General features: G+C 36.7%; 2 protein-coding genes across 3 annotated transcripts; one reads left to right on the top strand and one right to left on the bottom strand.

Moving 5' to 3' along the window:
* The first annotated feature begins 153 nt into the window (after nt 1-153).
* Nucleotides 154-22,148, top strand: LOC116250468 (ubiquitin receptor RAD23b-like). 2 transcript variants are annotated; one of them, XM_050076684.1, is made up of 14 exons: nt 154-356; nt 1,677-1,750; nt 2,866-3,068; nt 7,470-7,631; nt 17,244-17,282; nt 17,369-17,490; nt 17,574-17,615; nt 18,403-18,577; nt 18,657-18,812; nt 18,902-18,967; nt 19,799-19,846; nt 19,928-20,037; nt 21,410-21,488; nt 21,674-22,148. In XM_050076684.1, the coding sequence occupies exons 3-14, from the start codon at nt 3,003-3,005 to the stop codon at nt 21,788-21,790; spliced, it is 1,182 nt and encodes a 393-aa protein (XP_049932641.1). In that variant the 5' UTR covers nt 154-356; nt 1,677-1,750; nt 2,866-3,002; the 3' UTR covers nt 21,791-22,148. The 2 variants fall into 2 exon arrangements, with proteins under 2 accessions (XP_049932641.1, XP_031479953.1); XM_031624093.2 differs by lacking the exon at nt 1,677-1,750.
* On the bottom strand, nt 7,640-11,231 carry LOC126409899 (uncharacterized). The gene is made up of 2 exons (XM_050076685.1): nt 11,048-11,231; nt 7,640-10,961 (listed from the first exon to the last, which is right to left on the bottom strand). The coding sequence occupies exon 2, from the start codon at nt 10,237-10,239 to the stop codon at nt 9,067-9,069; it is 1,173 nt and encodes a 390-aa protein (XP_049932642.1). The 5' UTR covers nt 10,240-10,961; nt 11,048-11,231; the 3' UTR covers nt 7,640-9,066.
* Nucleotides 22,149-22,943: the final 795 nt, after the last annotated feature.

The following is a 22,943-nucleotide window of genomic DNA, read 5'->3' on the forward strand; positions in this document are numbered from 1 at the left end:
CTGCAGACGTTAGTCGCAACAGGTCGCTGTAGAATAACGTGGGCAAATTAAAAGATCTCCTGTGGCTACGGCCAGCTGTTAGCTGAAGAGTGGGCCCGCTGGAGAAAGGAAGTATTTCTCTCTCTCTCTCTCTCGCGCTCAGCTAAAGTCCTGTTTGGGCGGAAGCCAAAAGCAGGTTAAAAAATACGTTTTTTTGGGGCGTCAAAAAGCCGGCTTCCCCGTTTGGCAAACCTGGCCTCCCTTCTCCCTTACCTTTTCCGAACACCTCCCTTTCTCTCTTTCCGGCGCTTGCTCACTCACGCATAACTTTGCCCTTGTTCCTCGCTGCGGCACGGGGGCTTCCGACGTCGGAGCAGGTTCTCTCTCTCTCTCCCTTTCTGTGTGTGTGCGTGTGTGAGCGCTTGCTTGCTTGCTTAACTGCCGGCCTTTTGTTTGGCCGACTCTCCCCGTCTCTCTTGCCCGCTGGGAAGGGCCTAAGGGTGGTCCTTGTTCGGCCGCCTACTCTTCCCCTCGCGGGTCCCCTTGTTCTCTCCCTTTGACTTTTTAGTTTTTGCTGCGTCTTTCAATCCTTTGAGTTGTTTAGCTTTTCCCTGTTGTCTCTTTGGTAGACCCTTCTTTTTTCTATGAATGGTTGCGGTGGAAATAATGAAGACGTCGATCTTGTGATGGAGAATTCGGGGGACCCGGTTGTGTTTCGGATGGTTTGTCGGACGAAATCGTTGCCTGTCATCAAAATTTGTAACGTCATGAAAGATATCTGCTTGATTCGTGATGCATAGGAATGATGTAGAATTAGTGAAATGCAAGAAGAATTTTGGGTTAGCATGATTAGGGATTTCTTGTTCCTTAAAGTTGGAAGTTTCGGTTGTATTATCGTACAGTTTTTACGAGATTCAAAGTGTGCAAACGAATGTAGTACACTTCCTTTGATTTTCTCGCTCCCTTATGAACGATTTGTCCTGTCCATTTTTTTTTTTTTTTTTTGTGGATGTCTAACGCCCTACAACTGTGTTATCTTCTCCTTTTTCTGCTCTTGTTAATATGAACTTTGACTACTGCCGAAAAGCACGAGCGCCGTTGTTGGTGTATGGATTGTAATGGACTTTCTTGATGTCGAACATGTCAACTAAAAATTTGAAACTTACCTATTGGTCCTATGATTCTTTTGATTTGACGTGCTTTATTTTGAATTCTTGTTATCGTATGACAAGAGATGTCTCATTTCTCCGTCACACAAATCAAATTCTTCTTCTTTTTGCAGCTTTTATGCTTGCTGAATGCTAATTGGACTTAAAGTCACGTGAATGGTGTGTATTTATGCTTTCTACTTTCTAGTATACACAAGCGTATTATTTTCGGCTTGGTTGTCATGATCTTTTGAGCCACACTTATTTTCAATGCAAAAGGTTTTGAGATTTAAAAAAATTCTACTTTTTTTATCAACATTCTTATTTGAAGTTGCTTTTCTCATTTAACAAATTTAAGTTTCTCAAGATTAGTATTCTGAAAAAATGGTCTACAAAGTAAATCCATCTCTAATATTGACTTAAAGGTGAATATCAGATTTGAGTATGATATTTAGGTGTTTTATTCATTAGTTTTGGTGATTGGATTATTGATACCTTTCTGAGCTTTTTCGCTAAGATCAAGTGTAGTGATTGGATTATTGATTACAGCTTGGGAAGCATATCTTTTCGTCTGTGCATGTTGGATAATTTTGGGTTTGCTTTTCTTCATGTGAAGAGCATAGGTACTTTAGTATGTTTACCTCTTTCTCTCTCTCTATTTCACTGCTTTATGAATACTCTTACATGATTTGAGGACTCATATGTTTTGGACTTAAATGTATTCCCCACTGTTATGGTTTCTTTTTCTGCTGGTGATGCTGCTTGCACGCTAGTGGATAGATGGGCTGATTATGATAGTTCCTTATACGTTCTTTTGTATGCCACTCTTATTTTTAGCACCTCTGGTCCTCTACTCAAACATAGGAAGCAATTTGCTAGTTGCTCTCTAGCATTGAAGCCTCTTCCAAACTTGTGATTAAGCTTGAGGATCTTCTTACTTGGATTAACTTGATTAAATTAAGGCCTGATAGTTTTAGGAGCTTTGCTTGGAACCTCATTTCTGAAGCGACAAATGATACCATGAGCAAGCATTAAGATGTTGATCATGTGTGACTAGAGATATGCCCACAAAATAGTTACTTCTGTTAATTACATGATATTGTTTATGAAAATGACTACCTTTTGCTTATGAAACTATTTAAGTTTTACTTGCATCATTTTGAGTCTGTGACAATGCGTATTTTTGGAATAAAAACCTGTTTTATACTTCAAAAATGGGTCAGCCGTATAAAACTGCTAAAAGACCCGTCCTTTCAAAAAAGATGACAAAAAAAAACATGTTATTTTTTTTTACATTTTGGCTTTTTTTGCATTTTTTACTACTACATTTTTATTTTTGCAATTGATTTTTTTTTCATTTTTTTTTTAAAATTTGCAGAGATTTTTCCAAAGAAAAATAACTTTGCCGTATTACACCTGATAAAAACCTTGCCATTTAAAACTTGTAAACAATATTTATAATTGTGGACATACCTAATATCAGAAGATATTAGGAATAGGTTTATTGTTAAATAGATATCCAATTTATTTCAATATTTGTCACTTGCACAGCAAGGTAACATCTTTAGGGTCTTCAAAGACCAAAGATATAAGAGTAGGCTTTTTAGAAGACCAGGTTTTCTTAAGCTATCCATTGGATAAGTCCTAAGTCTCTCTCTCTCTCTCTTTCTCTCTCTCATATGTTGTGTGTGTGTGTGTGTGTTTGTCCTAACGTGTTCCTTTCCCTCTTCCTCTTTAGGTCATTAAGGTCGGTTAAAGGGGAAGTCGTAAGGTACTTCTAATTTTATTGGTTCTGAGAAGATCTTCTCAGTCATCAGGCCGGTGGTTCCCGGCAGATCCTGCTTGCTCTTTTCCGGGGTTCTTCTTGTGTTCACAATGAAGTTAACTGTGAAGACACTAAAGGGGAGCCACTTTGAGATTAAGGTTCAGCCCAGTGATACGGTGAGGGGCAGTCTTTCTCTCTCTCTCTCTCTCTCTCTCTCTCTCTCTCTCTCTCTTCCCCATTCCCCCGTCTTATGTCTTTTATTTTCATCTTCTCGAGTTTTATTTCCAGGTGTATATTTATTATGTCATTTGTACAATTTTTTGTGTATTCTTGTATTTATAGATTCAATGCTGTACATGTGCTGCTAGGGCCTTCTGTATTCGTAATGTGAGAATAAAGATTGGGGAAAATTTGCAATAAGAGAATTTCAATGACATTTATTTTCCATTTTCTTGATTGCCTCTGAAAATGCAACACAAAAGAACTTGGAAAAGTCATGGATCCTCCTTTCTCTGCTTGGGTTTCATAGGATTGAGTAGTCATTTCTCATTAACTATATTTCAGTTCCATTACATGCTATTAGTTACATCTAGTGAGAACAAATGTTATTATGCAGGTTTGATTAGTATAAACAGCTCAATCTGATGAAGAATATGAAGGCAAAACAAATCCTTGGATGTGGCATTCTTGATAGATCAAGCTGTTTATGGACTATACCGATGTGAATTCTAATGAGGGCATGTTGGAATTGACCCACAGCGTGAACCACATGAGCTATGCGTGACTATGTGAACAAAAGATACAATGTGGCTCCAATTAGTTATTATAGAGTTGACTTGTCCAACAACTTTTCAGCACTAATCCTCATATTTGATTCAAGAATCTCTGGCGTCTCAGACTGTCAATAACTTTATCATCTGAAATACGTGATTTTTCAATAATGCTACAATCAACCAGTAACCATGATGTGAACACACCACTTTAATTCCATGAAAGTAAGTTAAGCACCCTAAATTAGATGTTTCAAATTCTTTTCTAAGAAATCCTCTTATTAGATTAATTCCATATTTTTAAATTTTAACGTCTTTAACCATCTTTATCTGACCTCCAATTTTAATAGCATAACATACAACTAAAAGGAAATTGAATACACATGTGCCTTCTTTTTAGTGAAAAGGGCAAATGTCCATATGACAAGATCTAAACACAAGATTGCTGATGACATTGCTAAACTGATCATACCGAGCCTTAGGAGCTTGGTTAAGGCCATACAAAGCTTGTCTTAACTGACGAGCTCCCATTCTTGGAGGTCGATCAATATGTGGTTTTTATTTTGTCATTTAGAAAGCATTTTTTTGCATGCATTTGAAACAAGGGCCACTTACTAATAGAAGCAGGGCCATTAATGTTCTAATAGTTTTTGTGCAGTGAAGAAGAGCGAAGGTCTAACTGTAATTGATTCCATGCTTTTGAGAGTATTCTATACAAACAACGTAGCTTTTTATCTTTCTAAAGACCAATCACTTTTGGTTTTGACTTCAACAATCCATTTACACCGAATGGTTTTTTCTTAACTAGGGGAATAAGTTGAATTTCTCAAGTTCTATGCTTCTCAAGGGTAAGAAGTTCAAGGTTCATGGCCTGAACTCGTTATTTCTGTTGCTTGGCTTCATGATAATGTGGGTTCATGATGAGAGTCGATTGTTAGAATACATGCTCCATATCTAGGGGTGAACAATTCCTAAGAAGTAAGTCTTCGACTGGCTCTAATGATCCTAGTGGACCTTCTTGAGAGAGGAAGATAGTTCTTTTATGTCTTGGTCAGTTGGTAGGTTTAATCCATGATGAAATTAACATTAAAAAAGAGAAAAATGAAAAACAGGAAAAATCACAAATAAAACACGCTAAATTTATTTTCCTGTTTTTTAGGTGCATCTTTTGGGTTTTTTATGGCGATCTCTTTTTTTTTTTTGCATCAATATCTTGCTTTTTCTGAAATAATGCGATCTGTGGCTATGGAGTGTCCTAAACTCCCAATCTTTGGTACCAAGTTCACATTACAGAATGGACACTTTGATAGGTTCAAAAAATCCATGTAATATGGTTCTCCTTTTCTAGAGCAAATCAACCTCTTGGGTTGATGATTCCTATATGGGACACTGTTTTGATGAGAAAAGGTACCATAGGCCCATGGTTGGCCATTTAAGCACCAAATAAGGGGTTAAAATTCGCTTTGAAATGCACCTAATGTTGGGAATCTTAAAAATTTGGATTCAAAGTCTTTTCGAAACCTCCAATATTTTCCAATGGCTGTGCCATGAGCCTTTCAAATAAAGATAGCATGGGACAGGGATAACAATTTGAAAGACATTCCTCTCCAAAGTGTAAGAGCGAAGTCGGAATAGCTGGTGGAAAAGATGCAGGGACGACAACTTCCTATATGGGTGAGTTACCCTTGGTGAGAGGCTGAAGTGCCTCCATGAGTTGTGCAGGCAGCAGGACATTGCATCTAATTGCTATTTAGTCTTTCTTTTTCACCTTCTTGAGATTCCATGATGACAGCTCTCGTATATTTTTGAAGGGTTCTAAGTTAAGGCATCTCGGTTTAATGTGTTTCACTTCCCCACAATGACGACTTGTAGAGTTTTTAGTTCTTCATGACAAATCATAATGTTGCTCAAATTGAAGTGGTCTATTTGCTTTGACATTTGAACTGAACCTGAAGAAGGACACTATCTTTCTTGTCTCTAGCCTTGAAGAGCCTTTTCTCTTCCACTGGTCACGTGGCAAGGGCCTATCGAATTGAAGGAACATGCTCCCCATGAGAGAGAGATGTCCAACTTCCCTCAAATTCAGATCCAAGGCCAATCTTGTAAATTTTTTCTTCTTCTAATTGTTGGTGACAATGAGAAAAATCTCAATGGACATGCCACTTTTGTTTCACAAAAAGCATACAAGTTACAACCCAAAGTTGAGTGAGAACTCCAAGATGTTTCCTAATGATCCTATCTCCTTGTTGTATACTCATAATTCTTTCTAGAAGATTACATATGTGGGCAACATCCTTCACAGGATGTGTTTCGTCGAGATAAGTCTTTGCTTGATGGATTACCTTGAAACCTCTCAAAATTTACACTAGTAGTCAGATCATCATTTAAGAGCCCCACTATTCAGTTTCTAAACGTTCCATTTCTTTTCATAATGTCTAATATATTTTTCTTTTTCCTGTGATGAACATTAAGGAAACTTACTTAAAAGACTTGAGAAAAGGCACTGAAAGAGCTTCAAGTAATAACGACCACAATCCCTTGCATTGTGTATATAATGAGCATAAGCCACACAACAAGGATCAACGATCATCAACAAAATGCTTCTCAAGGGCATGAAAAAGGCAGCAGTAGCGCTTATGCTATGTCAGTTGCGTCGGCTCTGGAACTATATAATGAAATGGTGAATACAAGAAAACAAAATGGTTATCAAGAATAAATGTCAAGGCTAAAGCACCAATCTCTCAAACAACAACACAATCAATAAGTAAGATTGAATTTTATTAAAGAGGAGTCTTGAAACTTCAAAATTTACATGAAGCTGCTAAACCTCTGTATATACAGCAGAAGACTGAATTAGTGGGTGGACTAGTTCCAATGGCTAGAAATCTAGACATTGGACTAGCCATGAGCTAGCTCTAGCAGCCATATATGGCTGAGCTAAGATAAGTCTGACTAGTCAGTTGAGTTGGTTATTGATCCACTTGTTTACAAATCAGCAACTAGTCAATTGATCAGCCAGGTTATTGGTCAACAGTCAAAACTTTGATGTATATATGTACATGTTCATGTATTTATTTTCGTATTAATATATGTCTATTTGTTTACCTTCAACCGATTTGGACCAACTTGGACTGTTTAGTCCTGGTTACTTTTTTCAGGGTCTTAACCTGTGTCCGACTTCTGATTTTGACAACTTAGAAGAAGATGCAAAAGAACAGAACTACAATAAAGATATTATTGAACATACATATGTAGAAATTTATGTATGTATTTATATAGAGAACTTATATTTACACACACAGCTTTAGTTACCTTATTTTACAAAGTAGTGTGCATCTGACCACCTATGGCATCCGAAATGTTTTGGACTTTGGAATCCTATGACATGATAAGCTGAAATAATTTTAGGTGCACATTGTTTACATTGACGACTCCTTAGCACATGAATAGGTTAGACTATTAGGTTGATTTACTTATCTACTTCACCATGAATTACATGTATAGGCAATGATTCTCTGGGATTATTTGCATCAGCCTTGTTTCTTGATTTGTCTTCTTAGGAACCGCAAACTAGGTGGTTTAACTTCCAAGGGCATCTAATTAACAACTTGCTGGGAATGGTCAGCTTCCTTGTTCGAGTTTTCAAAAGTTGAATATTTTATGTTTTAAATAGAAAGCTGAATGGCTTAATCTGTACCCATTTATTTATTTTTTCTTGTGACTATATCTACTTTGTCTTGCCTGTTATTCTTGTGATAATTTATGGGGAACTTGTCTATGGATACTAATCCAGCATAATTTCTGTAGGTTATTGCTGTTAAGAAGCATATTGAAGAGGCACAAGGAAAAGACAACTTTCCTTATGCTCAACAGCTCTTGATTCATAATGGCAAGGTCTTGAAAGATGAAACGACTTTGGAAGACAATAAAGTTAGCGAAAATGGTTTTCTTGTTGTCATGCTCAGCAAGGTATTTAATGTCAATTTTTTTCTTCCAAGTTGCTAATAATAAGGAACACCTAGTCCGTCACAAATTCAACTCTGATAAATTAATGTTAATGCCTAATCGTCTGTCGAATCAGTTACATGTATTACCATTATAGTTTATTTGGAAGAATCTCTTATTTAGATGTGCAAATGGGGAAAAGAAGTGAAGTTCATTAGGGGAAGGATTTTTTTACTCGACTCCTATTTTACGTTTCCTTGCTTGCGCTGTTTCAAGAATATTTGACTTCACTTTGTAGATCATTTTAGTTGCCTAGATTGGAGCTAGCAGACTGATGGTCTGTGAGGTGAATGTCACTACAGTCCTGGGGTCCTGCCACCTGTTCATCTTTTACTTAAAACCAATGTTATCACTGCCGTATCGTATCGTGTATCGGTCGGGCCGACCTATACGCCGTATCGTAACGTATCGTAAAATTAATTTTTTAATTTGTAAAAAATATTAAAAATTTATAAAAAATAGATAAAAAAATCAGAAAAATTCTAAAAAAATCCAAAAAAACTAGTAAAAATCAGAAAAATTCAAGAAAAATGTATTTAAAGGAACATTCATCATTCATGTATATGAAGTATGACCTGTGAGCTATGCATATGAACAAGACATTCCAAAATAAGAAATCAAACATTCAAAAAACAAAATAACATACTAAACAACCTAAGAGTATTCAATTACATCACAATTCATAAGTTCAAAAGTCAAAACTCAGAACATATTGACATAGTTTTCAAAACTCAAAACAAAAAGCATCGTCAATCGTCATTTGCATCATCATCTTCATTCTTCATCATCATCTTCATTTTCTTCATTAACTTCTTCTTCTATCCCCTCTGTTGCAAATGGAATGTCACCAACATTCCATTGCTCCCCCCCAGCCTCTCCTTCTTCAACAATCTCTGTTGCTCCTTCAACATTCAAAAAATCAAGATCGTCCTCATCAAGTATTGCAGCTGGTTCTTCTTCAACCCAAGAATCTAATATATCAAAATGGTCAATGAAGATAGGATCATATTGATTGTGATGCTTCGTAGATGTTGTTTCTAGTTGCCTAACAAGAGAAAAAATTAACAAATTGTTAGAGATTAAAATATATATTAGAATTTGATATTCTTGTATAACAAAAAAAATGTTTACCTTTGTCTCAACTTCATATTATAACGAACATAAACAAGGTCATTCAACCTTTTATGTTCCAGCCTATTCCTCTTCTTACTATGGATGTGCTGAAATACACTCCAATTTCTTTCACATCCAATTGCACTACATGTTTGACTGAGGATTCTAATTGCAAGCTTCCTTCATTCTGGGCAATCAGGCCCAAACCTTTCCCACCACAAATCTAATAACAGATGGAAAGTAAAAATGTTGTCAGAAATAAATATATGAGAAGGTAGAATAAAAGCTAAATAACAAAAAGTATAAAGTTTATTTTTCTAATACCTGGACGCATAGTTGTCCTGCATCGAACTGCTGTGTCTCTCGCCATGGTACCAGAAGCCGTATCGTATTTGTTGATCGACATATGGATAGCGTCTTGTTCTTTACTATCACTTACTAATACATCAATGCAATCCAACATGCCATACTCGACCTCTCTGTCCTTCTTAAAAGTGGGAAGATATCTAATAGCAGGATTTAGGTAGTAGGCTGCTGCATGAAGTGGGCGATGAAGTTGTCCAGACCACCTTTCATCTATAATCTTCCATATAGGCATGTACAACTTCTTTTTTCCCTTCATATTATCTCTAATGGCCTCCTTGGCTCTATCCATAGACTCGTATAAATATCCAATAGAAGGTCTATCTTCACTATCAACTAATTTGAGGACTTTCACTAGAGGTACACAAATCTTCAATAAGTGCACACATGATTCCCAAAAGTCAACATCGAAGATGGTATCCACAACTGTCGTAGCCTTTCTTTTATAGGCATGTGGATATGCAGCCCAATCATCACTTGAAAACATCTGCCTGAGAGAAGATCTTTGCTTCACTATACCCTGCACAGTCAAAACATTTGTAGCAAACCGTGTTTGTGCAGGTCGAATCAATTCAGCCCCATTTGTGAATTTCCTCATCAAATTCAAGACATAAGCATGATTGTAAATAAACTTCGTGATTTCTTGGCATATGTGAACCGTCAACTTCATATCATCCCTTTCACTAAGATCCTGAAGCATAAGATTTACACAGTGAGCAGCACATGGACTCCAATAAAATGTCCCATATCGTGCTGCGAACATTTCACCTGCAGCTTTATAATTTGCTGCATTATCAGTGATAAATTGTACGACATTTTCAGGCCCAACTTCTTCTATAACTTTATCAAAAATCCCAAACAACACATCAGCAGTCTTCGGAGTATCAGACAAATCAACAGATTTTAAGAACATAGTACCAAGAGGGCAATATACAAGGAAGTTTACCAATGTTCTGTTCTTGATGTCTGTCCACCCATCTGCCATTACACTGCATCCTGTAGCTTTCCAACTCAATTTTAGTTCATCACAATATGTCTTCACATCTCTAACTATATTGTTGAGAATTTTACCTCGCAATTTATGAAAAGAGGGCATTTTATACCCTCACCCTACACTAGCAATCGCATCTGCTATAGGCTGATAATGATAAGAGTTTGCTGCATTGAAGGGAATGGATGCATCATAGAACCACCTTCCTATGGTTTCATCTGCTGCTTCAATAATATCCTTTGATTGCATGGCTATACGAATCTCAGGCTGAGCACCAGCAGCAGTATAATTGGGAAAAAAATTCTTGATCGAACCAGACATATTGCTCGACTTCATAGTAGGTACTCTACCACCACCAGTACGACCCTGACTTCTGCCACGTCCTCGTGAAACTAAACTTATACTTGCACCTCTTCTTTTTCTGGTTGCAGTTGCAGAAGAACCACCTCCATGCATGATGCCTTTCCCTTTAGTTGTTCCCAAACTGACATCAACATCTTCTTGTTCAAGTTGAACATCTTCACCTTCACTTTCTTCTCCTTCATGTGGGTCCCCATATCCTTCCTCTGCATCTTCCATGTCATTTTCAATCCTACTTGCTTTCACTGCATCAAGAAGCTGCTGACACTAGTGCTTTACATACGCTGGCAATGGGATCTCTTGGGAGCCATTGCAAGCAGCCACATCGCTGTGTGTACCAGCTATATGGTGTTTAAAGCGAGAAATCCCTCCTGATATGATTTGCTTACAATAATTGCACTTAACTCTTAATCTATCTTTGGGATTCACCCTTGTACACCACTGCCATGCAGGATCCGACATTATATCTTCACAAAACAAGTAAAAACATACAAATAAATGTAGGAAATAAGAGAAATGAACGATTCAACGGCAAAAATGAGTTATTTCTTACCTTCTTGGTGTTAAAAACCAAAAAACCCTCTTTCTCCAAGCTTCCCACCGTCCCAAGACTCCCCACAACGAGAAATGAAGCTTTTTCACCAGCAAATCTTGATGCAATGGAGAAAATCTCTCCCTCCCACGTCTCTCGCAGCGTTGAGAAACAAGAAGAGAGAGAGAGAGGAGCGTCGGTTTGAGAATAAGAAGCAAAAAGGGGCTGACGGCCCCTTTTTTAATTTTACTCCCGTATCGTGCGATACGGGGGTGTATCGCACGTATCGTGCGATACGCCCACCGTATCGCACGATACGCGTATGATACGTACGCGTATCGTATTTATTAAGCGTATCGTATCGAAAACTATGATACGGACGATACGTATCGTACGATACGCGTCCGTATCGTACGATACGGATAACATTGCTTAAAACCACTCAACACATTCATAAATGTTGCCAATATTTACAAATATTGTGATAAATGCTGTAAACGCATGAAACAAAGAGAAACGGGAAACTATCACAATATTTTGTAAGTATTGTGGACATGAAAGTATCATGATATTTTTGCAATATTTTTTTCCTTTTTTTCCTTTTATAAATATTTTTAGATTAATTTTAATATTTTATGACTTTCAAATTCTCAATACAATGTCTATGGGTAATCAGTATAAAGCTTATAATTTTATAATTTTCTCTCTTATATAGATATATATATATAAGAAAGACAAACTTGCTGAGTAATAATGCCAAAAAAAAATCTATTGCAAAAACTTGAGAAGAACACTAGTCAAGTTGGATTTGCAAGAAAGATTTTAATAGTCGGCCTTTGCACCTCCGTTGCACTGTCATGGCCTATGGTAATGTTGTATGTAATGTGGTGTATGTTTGTTGTCAAAGATAAAAAGGCAAGAATTCAAATTTTGTGACCATAAATTGCTTAAAGACTTGAAGGCAAGTCATGGATAATAAAAACTTATTTATTTTGATACCCATTTAAGTTTACAGTAATTTAAATGGTCAATTTAGATTATTTCTAATGAAAGCATAAAATTTCTGGGTGACATGTATTTTTTATTTTTTATATTTATGTAATTTATTTTTTGACATAAATTTTTTTCTTATTATTTTGCATTTTTCTGAATTTTAGTTTTTTGGTGAATTTTTAATACAAAAAAAATTAAAGTTGCAACTTTTTTCATTACAGTACATATTTAACTATGGAGCCAACCTATACAGGTTGTGTTACTCATTGTACAACATTATCTTGTGGTACTTGGGTCCCAACAAACATGTGTACGATATTCTTGATGTTTGCAAATCCTCTACAATGATTCTGTCTACTCCCAGCTATTCATCCATCCACCTTGAACATGTGCAAGGTCTTACACCTGTGAGAAGGTTGGCATTTTTCATCACAGTAATAAGACAACCCCTTGTGGATCTCGTTGATTTGCTTGGAATTTGATCTTTTCGAGAGGCACCCCAACAGGTCGGTTCATGTTTCTTGGCGGGTTGGAGTTGGTTTGAGTCTTCAAATTCTGTGGCTTAGCCACAAATGTTGCTGTTCTTGGGTTCTTAACAGTGTGGTTTTTCTCAGGTATTTTGGGGAAGTTATTTCCTTTGGAAAATCTTGACCATTTTTAAAAAAATAAAAAATACTAAAAACTAGGTAAAAGGAAAATGAATAAGAAAGTAATAAAAATAGAAAAAGCAGTTTGATAAATTATCAAAATGATGTGTTAGCACTGATAAACGTGATGATAAATAATTTAATTTTAACTTCAAAGATTAAAGTTTTAAACAATGACAACAAGCACTAAGATAAAGAAAATGCAATGTAATGCATTAAATTTATTTTCCTGTTTCTTTCCAAAAAGAGTGTCTTTTTCACATTTTTTTCTCCCCCTTTGCTAACATTAATATCACATTAGAAAAAAAGATATTGGTGGCTTTGGTTTGCACTGCAGTAATGAGTTGTGATTTCATCAAATATTTGTGATGCGACTTTTGGTTGTCATTGATTGGGCACCTTTACCAATTGATTTTACTCTCTCTGCTGCAATTCTGGTATGATAAAAGAAAAGTGCACTGGGGTCCATTGTGAGTGGCCTAAATCTCTACAATTAGGTCTTCTTGCAGTCTCCTAATAAATACTTGGACTAAGCTTCAAGTTGCCACTTTAAACCATGTTACTAGGAATCTCAAACTCTGGTTGGTAGTCAATTATTGAGCTGGCTTGACGAATCCTGTACAGGGATACATAGAAGTTATGTTGGGGTTCAAATTCCACAACCTATGTCACATGGGTGCGGGATGTGGCTGTGGTTCTGACTATGTCACATGGGTGAGGGTGCTAGTGCGGCTGTGCGGGATGCAACAAGTTCCAAAAAAAATTGGGTGCGCGTGCGGCAAGAGCATATGATTATATATATATATATATATATATACATATTTATGTTATTTGTTATATAAGTAATTTTATTTGTCTATATTTTTAAACTTTTTTTTATCAAGTTTACCTTAATCTCATACAAAATTCAAAGTTTTATTAAATAAAATAAAGGGCGGGGGGAGTGGGGAAGGGAAAAGGGAAAGATAGGAGAAGGAAAAAAATGAAAAAAAAAACAAGAGAAAAAAGGAATGGGTGCGGTCAGCAGCACCCGATTTGGTTTGAGCGAGTCGGGTGTATTGTCGGGCCACACCCGCATCGGTGCGGGTGTACCACCATAGTTGACGCACCCGTGTGACTTAGGGTTGTGGGATACAATAATTTTCAAAAAATTTTAGGTGTGTGTGGGCGAGGATATATATATATATATATATATATATATAATGTATGTATGTATATAACATGTTATGTAGTTAATTAATTGTTTAATAGCCTTATTTATATATATTTATATTTAAGTCATTATAATTTTCTTGTATTGGGGATACTTTAGTCAATTACACGTTTAAAATAGTGAGTCTTGGCCCTGTTCGGCTTGCCACACGACTGTTGTATCAAATCTCTTGATAGCAGTATCAATTATAAATGAATTCAGAGTCTCAGACATGTTGCGTGAGAGGAAGACCAACACCAGCACTAGCACCAGCATTGACATGGTGCAGTAATCGTTTAGGCACACCCATATGACATTGGCGAACTGCTCCCACTCCGATACCCTCATCCCAATAGCCACACTCTGATACCCTGCCCTTTTGTGCCTCATACCGATGGTTCTAACTAACTGCTTCAGCCTCTATGTGATTGGATACTATCATGACCTTCTAGCCCTTGGATTAGCATTGCACTCTAAAGAACTGCTTGCACCTGAAAACTCAAATGTCTGTTGAGTTGACTTTGGGAAAATTGATTCTTGCTAGTCTCTAATGGGCACCTCCTTGTTCTCCATCCTATGGAGGCATTTGCCGTGGAGGGGGTTGTTTGAGAAGACATGATTAATTTTTCTCACGTTTGTTGCATTAATATTTCCTTCTGACTGATGGTGGCTGCAAGCTCCTGTGTGTGTTCCTGCTCCTTTGCTGCTGATCACTTACCTTGTCCAACTTTGCCAGCCATGTTTCTCCTGGACATGGCGTAATCCTTGCATTGATACCATTGATGCATCTTAGATGATGACAAAAGCTTTGTGTTGTAGGAAATGACGTTTGGTGTGTATGGTATAGAGGAATGGCAGATAAGTTTACAAAATATAGCATATCTCTTCTAAGATCAATTTAGCCATTTTCAGTGTCAAGAAAGGTTTTTTTGTTGCTTGTAAAGTTATGAACTAAGTCACCTGGACGCTGCAATTTGACTTCCGCACCCGTGTCGACCCGACTCAGGTGCAGGTGCGTCTCGGATTTGCACCCGACTCGGGTCAACAAGAGTCGGGTGTGGCTGACCGCACCTGATCATTTTTGTCCATTTTGGACATGCACCCGACTTGCGTTTGACTCGAGTCGGGTGCTGTCAAACCTCGTCAACCTATTTTTGTCCTTTTTTGATATTTTTTCTTTTAAAAAAATTTTAACGTTAAAAGGAGAGTTTAACATTTTTTTCCATTTCTGTGTTCTGTGATGGTTTTGTTGTTTTGTTGTTTACTTGTTTAATGTTTGTACTTTGTAAGCATGTTAATGCTTAATATGTTACATTCATATGCACAATACATTATAACTTATAAGTATGTAATATATAATATTCATATATAATTTATCCATAAAGTGTGTAGTGTTGAGTGTATAGAGTCTATAGACTATAGTGTATACTCTAAATTTCTTAATTCTTATATGTGTGTGTGTGTGGTTATATATATATATATATATATATATTATAATAATAAATTAATAATAACAAATAAATATTCTCGCCGCACCGCCACACCCTAAAAGTTTAGGGATCTGCCGCATCTGCACCCCGCACCTAGGTGACATAGGTTATGAGAACTCTAGACGTGGTATGTTTCATGGATCCAGATGCCAAAAACAGTTGCATGGTTGCCATTTTGACATCAACCATGATTTGTATCATTCTTTCACAGTTTTTCTTTTTCCTTTTTTTGTGGTAATATAAACATTGTAATAGATATCGCGATATTCTAAAAAATATCATGATATTAACGAGAAAAACATGAAAATATATTTATTAAGTTTTTATCATGTTTTTATCCTGCTTTTTTCCCCTCTTTTTGTTTTTCTTGTTATTTGCATCAATATCATCACAAATTCAAATTTAAACTCAAGTGAAGTTATCTATCATCATTGAAACAGTACTGTTATCTTTTAAGTAGTTTTTTCAATGTCTTTTTTGTTAGTTTCTCATTTATGTTATTTATTATTGTGCCAAGATTTTCCTGAGAAAAACAACTTTGCTGAAAAATGGCCGATAAAAATCTCACTGTTGAAAATCAAAAAACGATATTTCTGACAATGAATGTAAATGGTGAACAACAAATTTCTTTTCCTAAAGAAAATGGAATCTGGTATGTGTTATGTAAATGTGCTGAAGCTAATGTTGTGAAAGTGTGGCATTTTCTTCTAAGATCAGTTTTGACTTATTGTCACAAATATTATAATTTTTTTGAAAATATCACGATATGATTGCCAGAATGAAGAACACTTTTTGTCAAGAAAATACAGTGATTTTGTTAATATTGCCAAAAAGTAAATGTTGCAGAAATTTGTGTTTTTATTCATATATATTTTAAGTGTATGCTTTCCTTTTTCTCCTTTTAAACTTTAAAAAAATATTTTGAGCCTTTATATAAACTAGTAGAAAATTCACAATTTTATAGTTTTTTCTATTATTTTTGTATATTTTTAAATTTTTTGAGTTTCTAAAATTTTCATAAAGTTTGATAATTATTTGAGAATGCTATTTTTGACAACACTTTGAGAATATGAGAACCCATGCTAAAGATAGGGCTCTCAGGCAGTAGACACAATAGAAATTTCTTTTTTGACGGGGTGGGGGTGGGGAAGGTGTGTGTTTGCTCGGGTTAGATCCTGACTGCAAACAGGGCCATTAGAGACTTTCCAATATGATGACATTGAACAGCCTTCTTTGAAGTTTTTTCCTCTTTGCTTTCTAATATCATGCTCTTATGCTTTTTTTGGTCTAGTGGCTCTTTAAGAGAGGCTTATGTTCTCTCTCTCTCTCTCTCTTTCTCTTTGTCGCCCTTTCTCTCTCTCTATTTCTGGGTGGAGCTTGTTGGTCCTAAATGGGGAAGAAGAATGGAGAGATAGGGCGGGGGGATTCCTACTGAAGTATTGTTGCAAGTTTGCTTGTAGATTTGCATGTGTAGACTTGAGAACTCGTATATGGACATCTGAGTGTGCATTTCTATGTTGTGTAAGTCTAATATGAGACGATCCCTTATCAATAAGAAAAATTAAGATAAATTACATTGATGATTATTTCCAAACCACTTACATATTTGCAAGTTCTGAAGCAGGTGACTGTCGATTCTTGCCATGATTGCTCTGGTTAGTGTAAATTGCAATTCAAGGATTTTGACTAGAAATTCTGGTCTTTGAAATATCCTACTTTGATGGGATCTCGAAATGGCCATTCACATTGTATAGTCAAAAGTTTTTGACTGTTGTTTGTATGGTTTATACTTTATAATACTTCTATGTATTTTCAGCATGGCTGATAATTTCCTTCTCAGGCAATTTTCTTTGTGGGTTTTTTTGATATTGTTATCTGTTTGCTTTTCAATGCAGAGCAAAGCTTCCACACAGGGAGGAAGCTCATCTTCTCAGGTATCTCTGAAGTGTCTCTGCACATTTTGTTCTCAGTTGTGGGGTTCTTATTTTATATCTTTTAAATTGTTCTTAATTTTGTTCAGTCCTCAACTTCCAACCCTGCTCCTACTGCTTCAGCTGCTCCTGCTGCCTCAGCTGCTCCTGCTGCCTCAGCTGCTCCTGCTGTCCCTACAGTGCCTGAATCCAAGGCTCCTGCACAAGCAGCGTATATCCCTGTCTTTCCATTTCTTAAACTAATTTTATCTTTTTCTTTTTCTTGCTCATAATCTGTTGGCATATCATCAACAGGCCCCCTGTGAGTACAGCAGCAGGTTCTGAAAGAGCAGCTGAGTATGAATCTGTCCTTTATGCAAGTAGTTTTCCTATTGTAAAGTAGTATTACTTTAAAATGATAAGAAGAAGAAGAAGAATATGATTTTTTTTTTTTAAGAAAATCTTGTAATACTTTTGGAGAAGAAGAAGAGAAAGAAGAAGAAGAATAAGAAGGCTGTCGTAGTTATGAATTGTTTTTATTAAGTTAATCTTGTGATGCTTTTAAAAGTTTTGGATTTTTTGAGACAATTTTGTCAATTTTCATAAATAGATGACACAAATAAAACAGAGAACTTATAAACTGCTTTATTGTGTTTGGGATAAAAATTCAAAATTTTAAAAGAGTGACTTAAAAATATTTTATTTGTGTCATCTATGGGCCTACTTGGGTCGGATTGATGTCAACCATGTAGAAACACGAACACAGAGAAAGAGAAAACGGGGAACACGAAAACGTGGAAAATCCCTCAACAAGAGGAAAAAAACCACGGATGAGGAGGAGCTGGTGCCCACCAGCCGCCAGACTCTCTCTCTCTTAAGATTTCATTAACATTAAAGATTAGGATTATAATGATATAAGTATGCCCTAATTAGGACACACCGGATCGGGTCCAGACCTGGACCCGTACACCAATATCCGTCAACAAGATGCAACACAAAATCGCATTGGAAAGCCAACCTGCTACATAAGTAACTTTACTGCATGGAAAATAGCTGCATGTTCTCATATCTATTTCTATAACATATGCTATTATGCTTTTGTGTTGTTGAAATTTGACAGTTCTACAAGTTTGATTGACTGCAGGGCTGCTGATCCATATGGTCAGGCTGCATCTAACCTAGTTGTGGGAAACAATCTTGAGCAAACCATTCAGCAGTTGATTGATATGGGTGGAGGCAGCTGGGATAGGGAAACTGTCATACGTGCACTGCAAGCTGCTTATAATAATCCTGAACGAGCTGTCGATTATCTATATTCTGTGAGATACTCTTGCAGATATTTAAGTGACTTTTCTGTCTCATTTTTTACTCTTTTAGTTAGGCGGGTTGCTATTTCAGGGTATTCCAGCTTCTGCAGAAGTGGCTGTTCCTGTTGCCCGTCCTTCAGGGCAGGCATCAAGTCAAGTGCCTATTGCTACCACAGACAGAGATGCACCAGGAACTGCACCTGTTTCTGGAGGACCGAACGCTTCTCCATTGAACTTGTTTCCACAGGTCTAGTTCTGTTAGAAGCCATATTTCCATGTGTTTTCAGATCTTTTTTTTTCTTAATTGTATTACTAATGTCTATGGTACTTGCACAGGGAGCTCCTACCACTGGAACTGGGGCTGGAAGTGGCTCTCTTGATTTCCTCCGGAATAATCCGCAGGTGCAGTTTGTTGCTTGGAGTCGCTTTGGACGATATATTCTTTCTGAATTTCAATACTATCCTGTGTGTTTTATGTTCATTCCAGCATAAGGGACAATTTCACAGAAGGACACTGTTAAAACTGGACTACAGTTGATCAATATTGCCATTTTCTTAGTTACAATTGTTCTATTTTGTTGGTACTGCACATTAAGAAATGAAATTTGGGTTGTCATTGTTGTTGGTAGTAATGGGTGGCAAGCACCCACAAAGTACTTGAGACTATCCGATTCAAATACTTTATTAACATGGGTGCTGTCAAGTTCTAAGAACTCAATTATGGCAGATTTTAATGAAAATAACTTGATGATTTATATAAGATCGTAGAGCCGAAGTTGATCTGTGGTGGATCAAGTGTTCTCTTGTGGATTTTTTTTTGTGGTTAACTTGTATGATAAGTTTTTTTCCCCCTCTTTTACTTATTTATTGATTTATCTATTTCTTGCTTATTTAAAGAGGGTGGAAGTGGAGGTTGTAGAACATAGGGGACAGCCATAGGATTCTTTACAGTGGTTTATCTTTATCAACATGGGGATAGCCAATTTCTCCAACCAATGAGGTAGCCAATGATTTGGTAAAAAGTTACTTTTCTAGACCTATTGAATGCAGAAACTAAGAGAATTTAGTTTGCGTCCTTGGCAGTAATTCTTTAAGTTGAAAGAGCTAGGTATACCATATCTGTTATTATTTTTTGTGATCCCTAGATGTTTAATGTGGTGCATAGTAGTTAATGCAATTTTTTATTCCACATGTTTGAAATCTAGCTTAAGTCTTCTTTTTGCCTTCTTCCAGTTCCTAGCTCTCCGTTCCATGGTCCAGGCAAATCCTCAAATACTACAGGTCTGCATTATTTAAACTCTTGACATTATTAAAGGCTTTTGACTTCTATATATCTATTCTGAATCACCATCCTATTTGCAGCCCATGCTGCAGGAATTAAGCAAGCAGAATCCGCAGCTTCTAAGACTGATTCAGGAGCACCAAGCAGAATTCCTTCAACTTATTAATGAACCACTTGAAGGATCTGAAGGGTAAGAAACTTACACACTTTCTGTCATTCAGTAATTCATGTTAGTATGGATTCCTTTATAAGGTGATGACTTTGTCTGTCTTTATGTTCATCCATGTATGTATATCCCTTTCTACTTGGATGGGCACTGCAGCCTGTATTGTATAGGACATCCATAAATGGCATCTTGTGTTTTTCTAAAAGGGGATTAAGTACTTAAGCTTTGGATGCTTCTAATTTTGTTATCTATGGGAGTTGAAAACAATTTCCTCAAACTCCGTGGTACCTTTGTCAAATTCCTCCAGATATTTTTCTTAGATGAGCGGTAACCGCTTCATTTTTCAAAGATGAAAGAAGCAATTTGTAAGTGGACTTTGAAAAAGCTATTTCAGATGTGGTTTCCATGAGAACGAACCATTGTTAATGGGAAGATTGTAAATTATTGAGACCTAAGATCTGGTTGTGCCTTTTTTTATTTTACATATTCTTCCATTACTATCCTATTTGTTATGTTGGATAATATTTTGAAGGGTTTACGTTTTAACTGTATAATGATGTTTAAAAAGGGACAGGAGAAAGCACATTCCCATTCTGGGGAGTGCACGTATGAGCAGAAACCCTTGGTGTATTATCCTTTCTAAAAGCCTTGTTTCATATATTGATGTCATGATGTAAGATCATTTACATGTCAAGAAGACTGTTTCCTTCATAATATAGAAAGGGTACTGAGTAATATCTTCCTTTATGCTTAAGAGGATGTCCGATGATGTCCTTGCATTGAGTGACTGCATGCTTGATTTTTATCTGTGATCACCTAGCTGTTCGGATTTCTTGTTCAGGAAGACAGTTATGGCACTTTTGGAATTCTTTTCTGATTGATCCCAGAGCTGTTGCTGTGGATGGGGAATGTTGTGTAGATCTTCTGCACGGTTGTCCTGTATGTCAGTCTCTGTTGACAATTAATATATGTGGTTTTCAGGATTGTATCCCCATTAGTTGCTTCTCGATTAAATTTCATCATCCTGTATAGAAGCATTCTGTTGTACTAAACCAGTTTTTGGTACTCATAGTCTGCTGTTCGGAAGATAATAATATTGTTCTTTCTATAATTTTTCTGGGTAAAATGAAACACCCCCATTGTTTCCTTGTCCTTGTGCATATCCTTGATAGTTTTTTCAATTGTTATTTGATTCTACAAAATGTGAAGTTTGCAAGCATGTCGTGTGTATCAACATTCTTAACTTTTAGCTCTCTGTTGGGGCTTTAATACCAAGAACTTGTATTTCGTTAACGTGTTTGCTCTTTTCTTAAACATTAGCTGCTCCTGTTTGAATCTGCAATGTGCTTTGGCTCCCAAGAGATGCAAGACAAGCTATTGATTGTATTTTTTGCAGAGACATATTTGGACAGCTTGAGCAGGACATGCCCCAATCTATAAGTGTTACACCGGAGGAACGAGAGGCTATTGAAAGAGTAAGCATCCTATGGAAAAGTTTTGTTGCAAATCTTAACTAAGGGAACTGAGTGCCTTCTCCAAATCCAGTGCAAGTTCCCTGACATGTGCCTTTGACTGAACAGGATCTATGTCTTGTTCTTTAGTATATTTTAATTGGTGCTTCTTTGGGTCTTTCTGATATTGCTATTAAAATTCTGTTCAGCTTGAAGCTATGGGGTTCGATAGGGCACTCGTTATTGAAGCTTTCTTGGCTTGTGACAAAAATGAGGAGCTTGCAGCAAACTATTTGTTGGAAAATGCCGGTGATTTTGAAGATTGACAAGTAGTGTGGATGATAGTGGTCTGTCTTCCAACGGCATGGTATCAGTTCAGTCCAAAATATGGGGAAAGAAAATTTTTTCTGATGGTGAACATGTGATCAAGATGATCCAATCTCTAGTGCTCAACTGTTTCGGTTTTTTTCCTCATCGAGGACTTTTTTCTATTTTTTATAAGTAGCTGAGACCAGCTTTGATTTAGTGACTCCTGAAGGTCCAAATCAATATGTTGTTTTAATTTATTCTGAGTATTTTGATCTTACTTGAAATGATTCTTGGAGATGCTTCACAAACTATATCAGAATTCGAGCCAAATAATACTCTTCCTAGTGGTCAAGGCAACGAACCACTTTTCTTGTTTGTTCCGTTTCTTTCGAGTACTTCTTTCATGATGAATCTATCCCGCAGAAATGCTTCTGCTTGTAAAGGATTCTGGGCCTTCCTGCTGTTCCTGTTTGCTTGCTTTCGTGTGTTTTTACTTCTTCTGTTTAGATGTGTTTGACATGATCCAAGCCCCACCATGCCTGACCTCCTTGGAGGTGTCACAGTCTTGTCCAGGAAACCTGCTCCTGTTCTCAAACTTCAAGCCTCCCATTTCGTTTCCCTACCCAATTTTTGCCGCTTCCTTGAATGTCATAACCTATAACAATGTAATATTTCAAAATTTTCACTTGCATCTGCTTCACGGGTTACATTTCATATTATCTTCATTGACTGGTAGTTATGGCTTTTCAAATGCTTTTTTCTGTTTCGAAGCTGTGAGGCATTTTTAAGTCATTTTCAGTAAAAATAGGTCTTCCTCAAGAAGATTGAAGGGCGCGTGGTTTTCAGCCTTATTCAGGGTCAAACCCCGCTCACCTGAAAGACCGAGATTTTCGATTGATTTGGTAAAAAACTTGGTTGATTACAACCATTTTGATTCCAACTTGAAGACAGCCTCAATGCCTTATATGTATTATCAGGTTCCTGATTGACTTAAAACTTTCCTTTTTCTTATCAACTCTCTTGTGAAACAAATGTGGCGTACCTGTTCCCTATCCCAGTCATCTTTGGACTTTGAAATTCGTCTGTAACTAATAATGAAGAACCATTCGAATTCTCTCCTTAGATCTATCTAAGCACTTAGATTTTGAGATACAGCCAGCCAAATATGCA

Source organism: Nymphaea colorata, chromosome 3, assembly GCF_008831285.2.
Source record: "Nymphaea colorata isolate Beijing-Zhang1983 chromosome 3, ASM883128v2, whole genome shotgun sequence".
In the NCBI taxonomy this organism is placed as follows: Eukaryota; Viridiplantae; Streptophyta; class Magnoliopsida; order Nymphaeales; family Nymphaeaceae; genus Nymphaea; species Nymphaea colorata.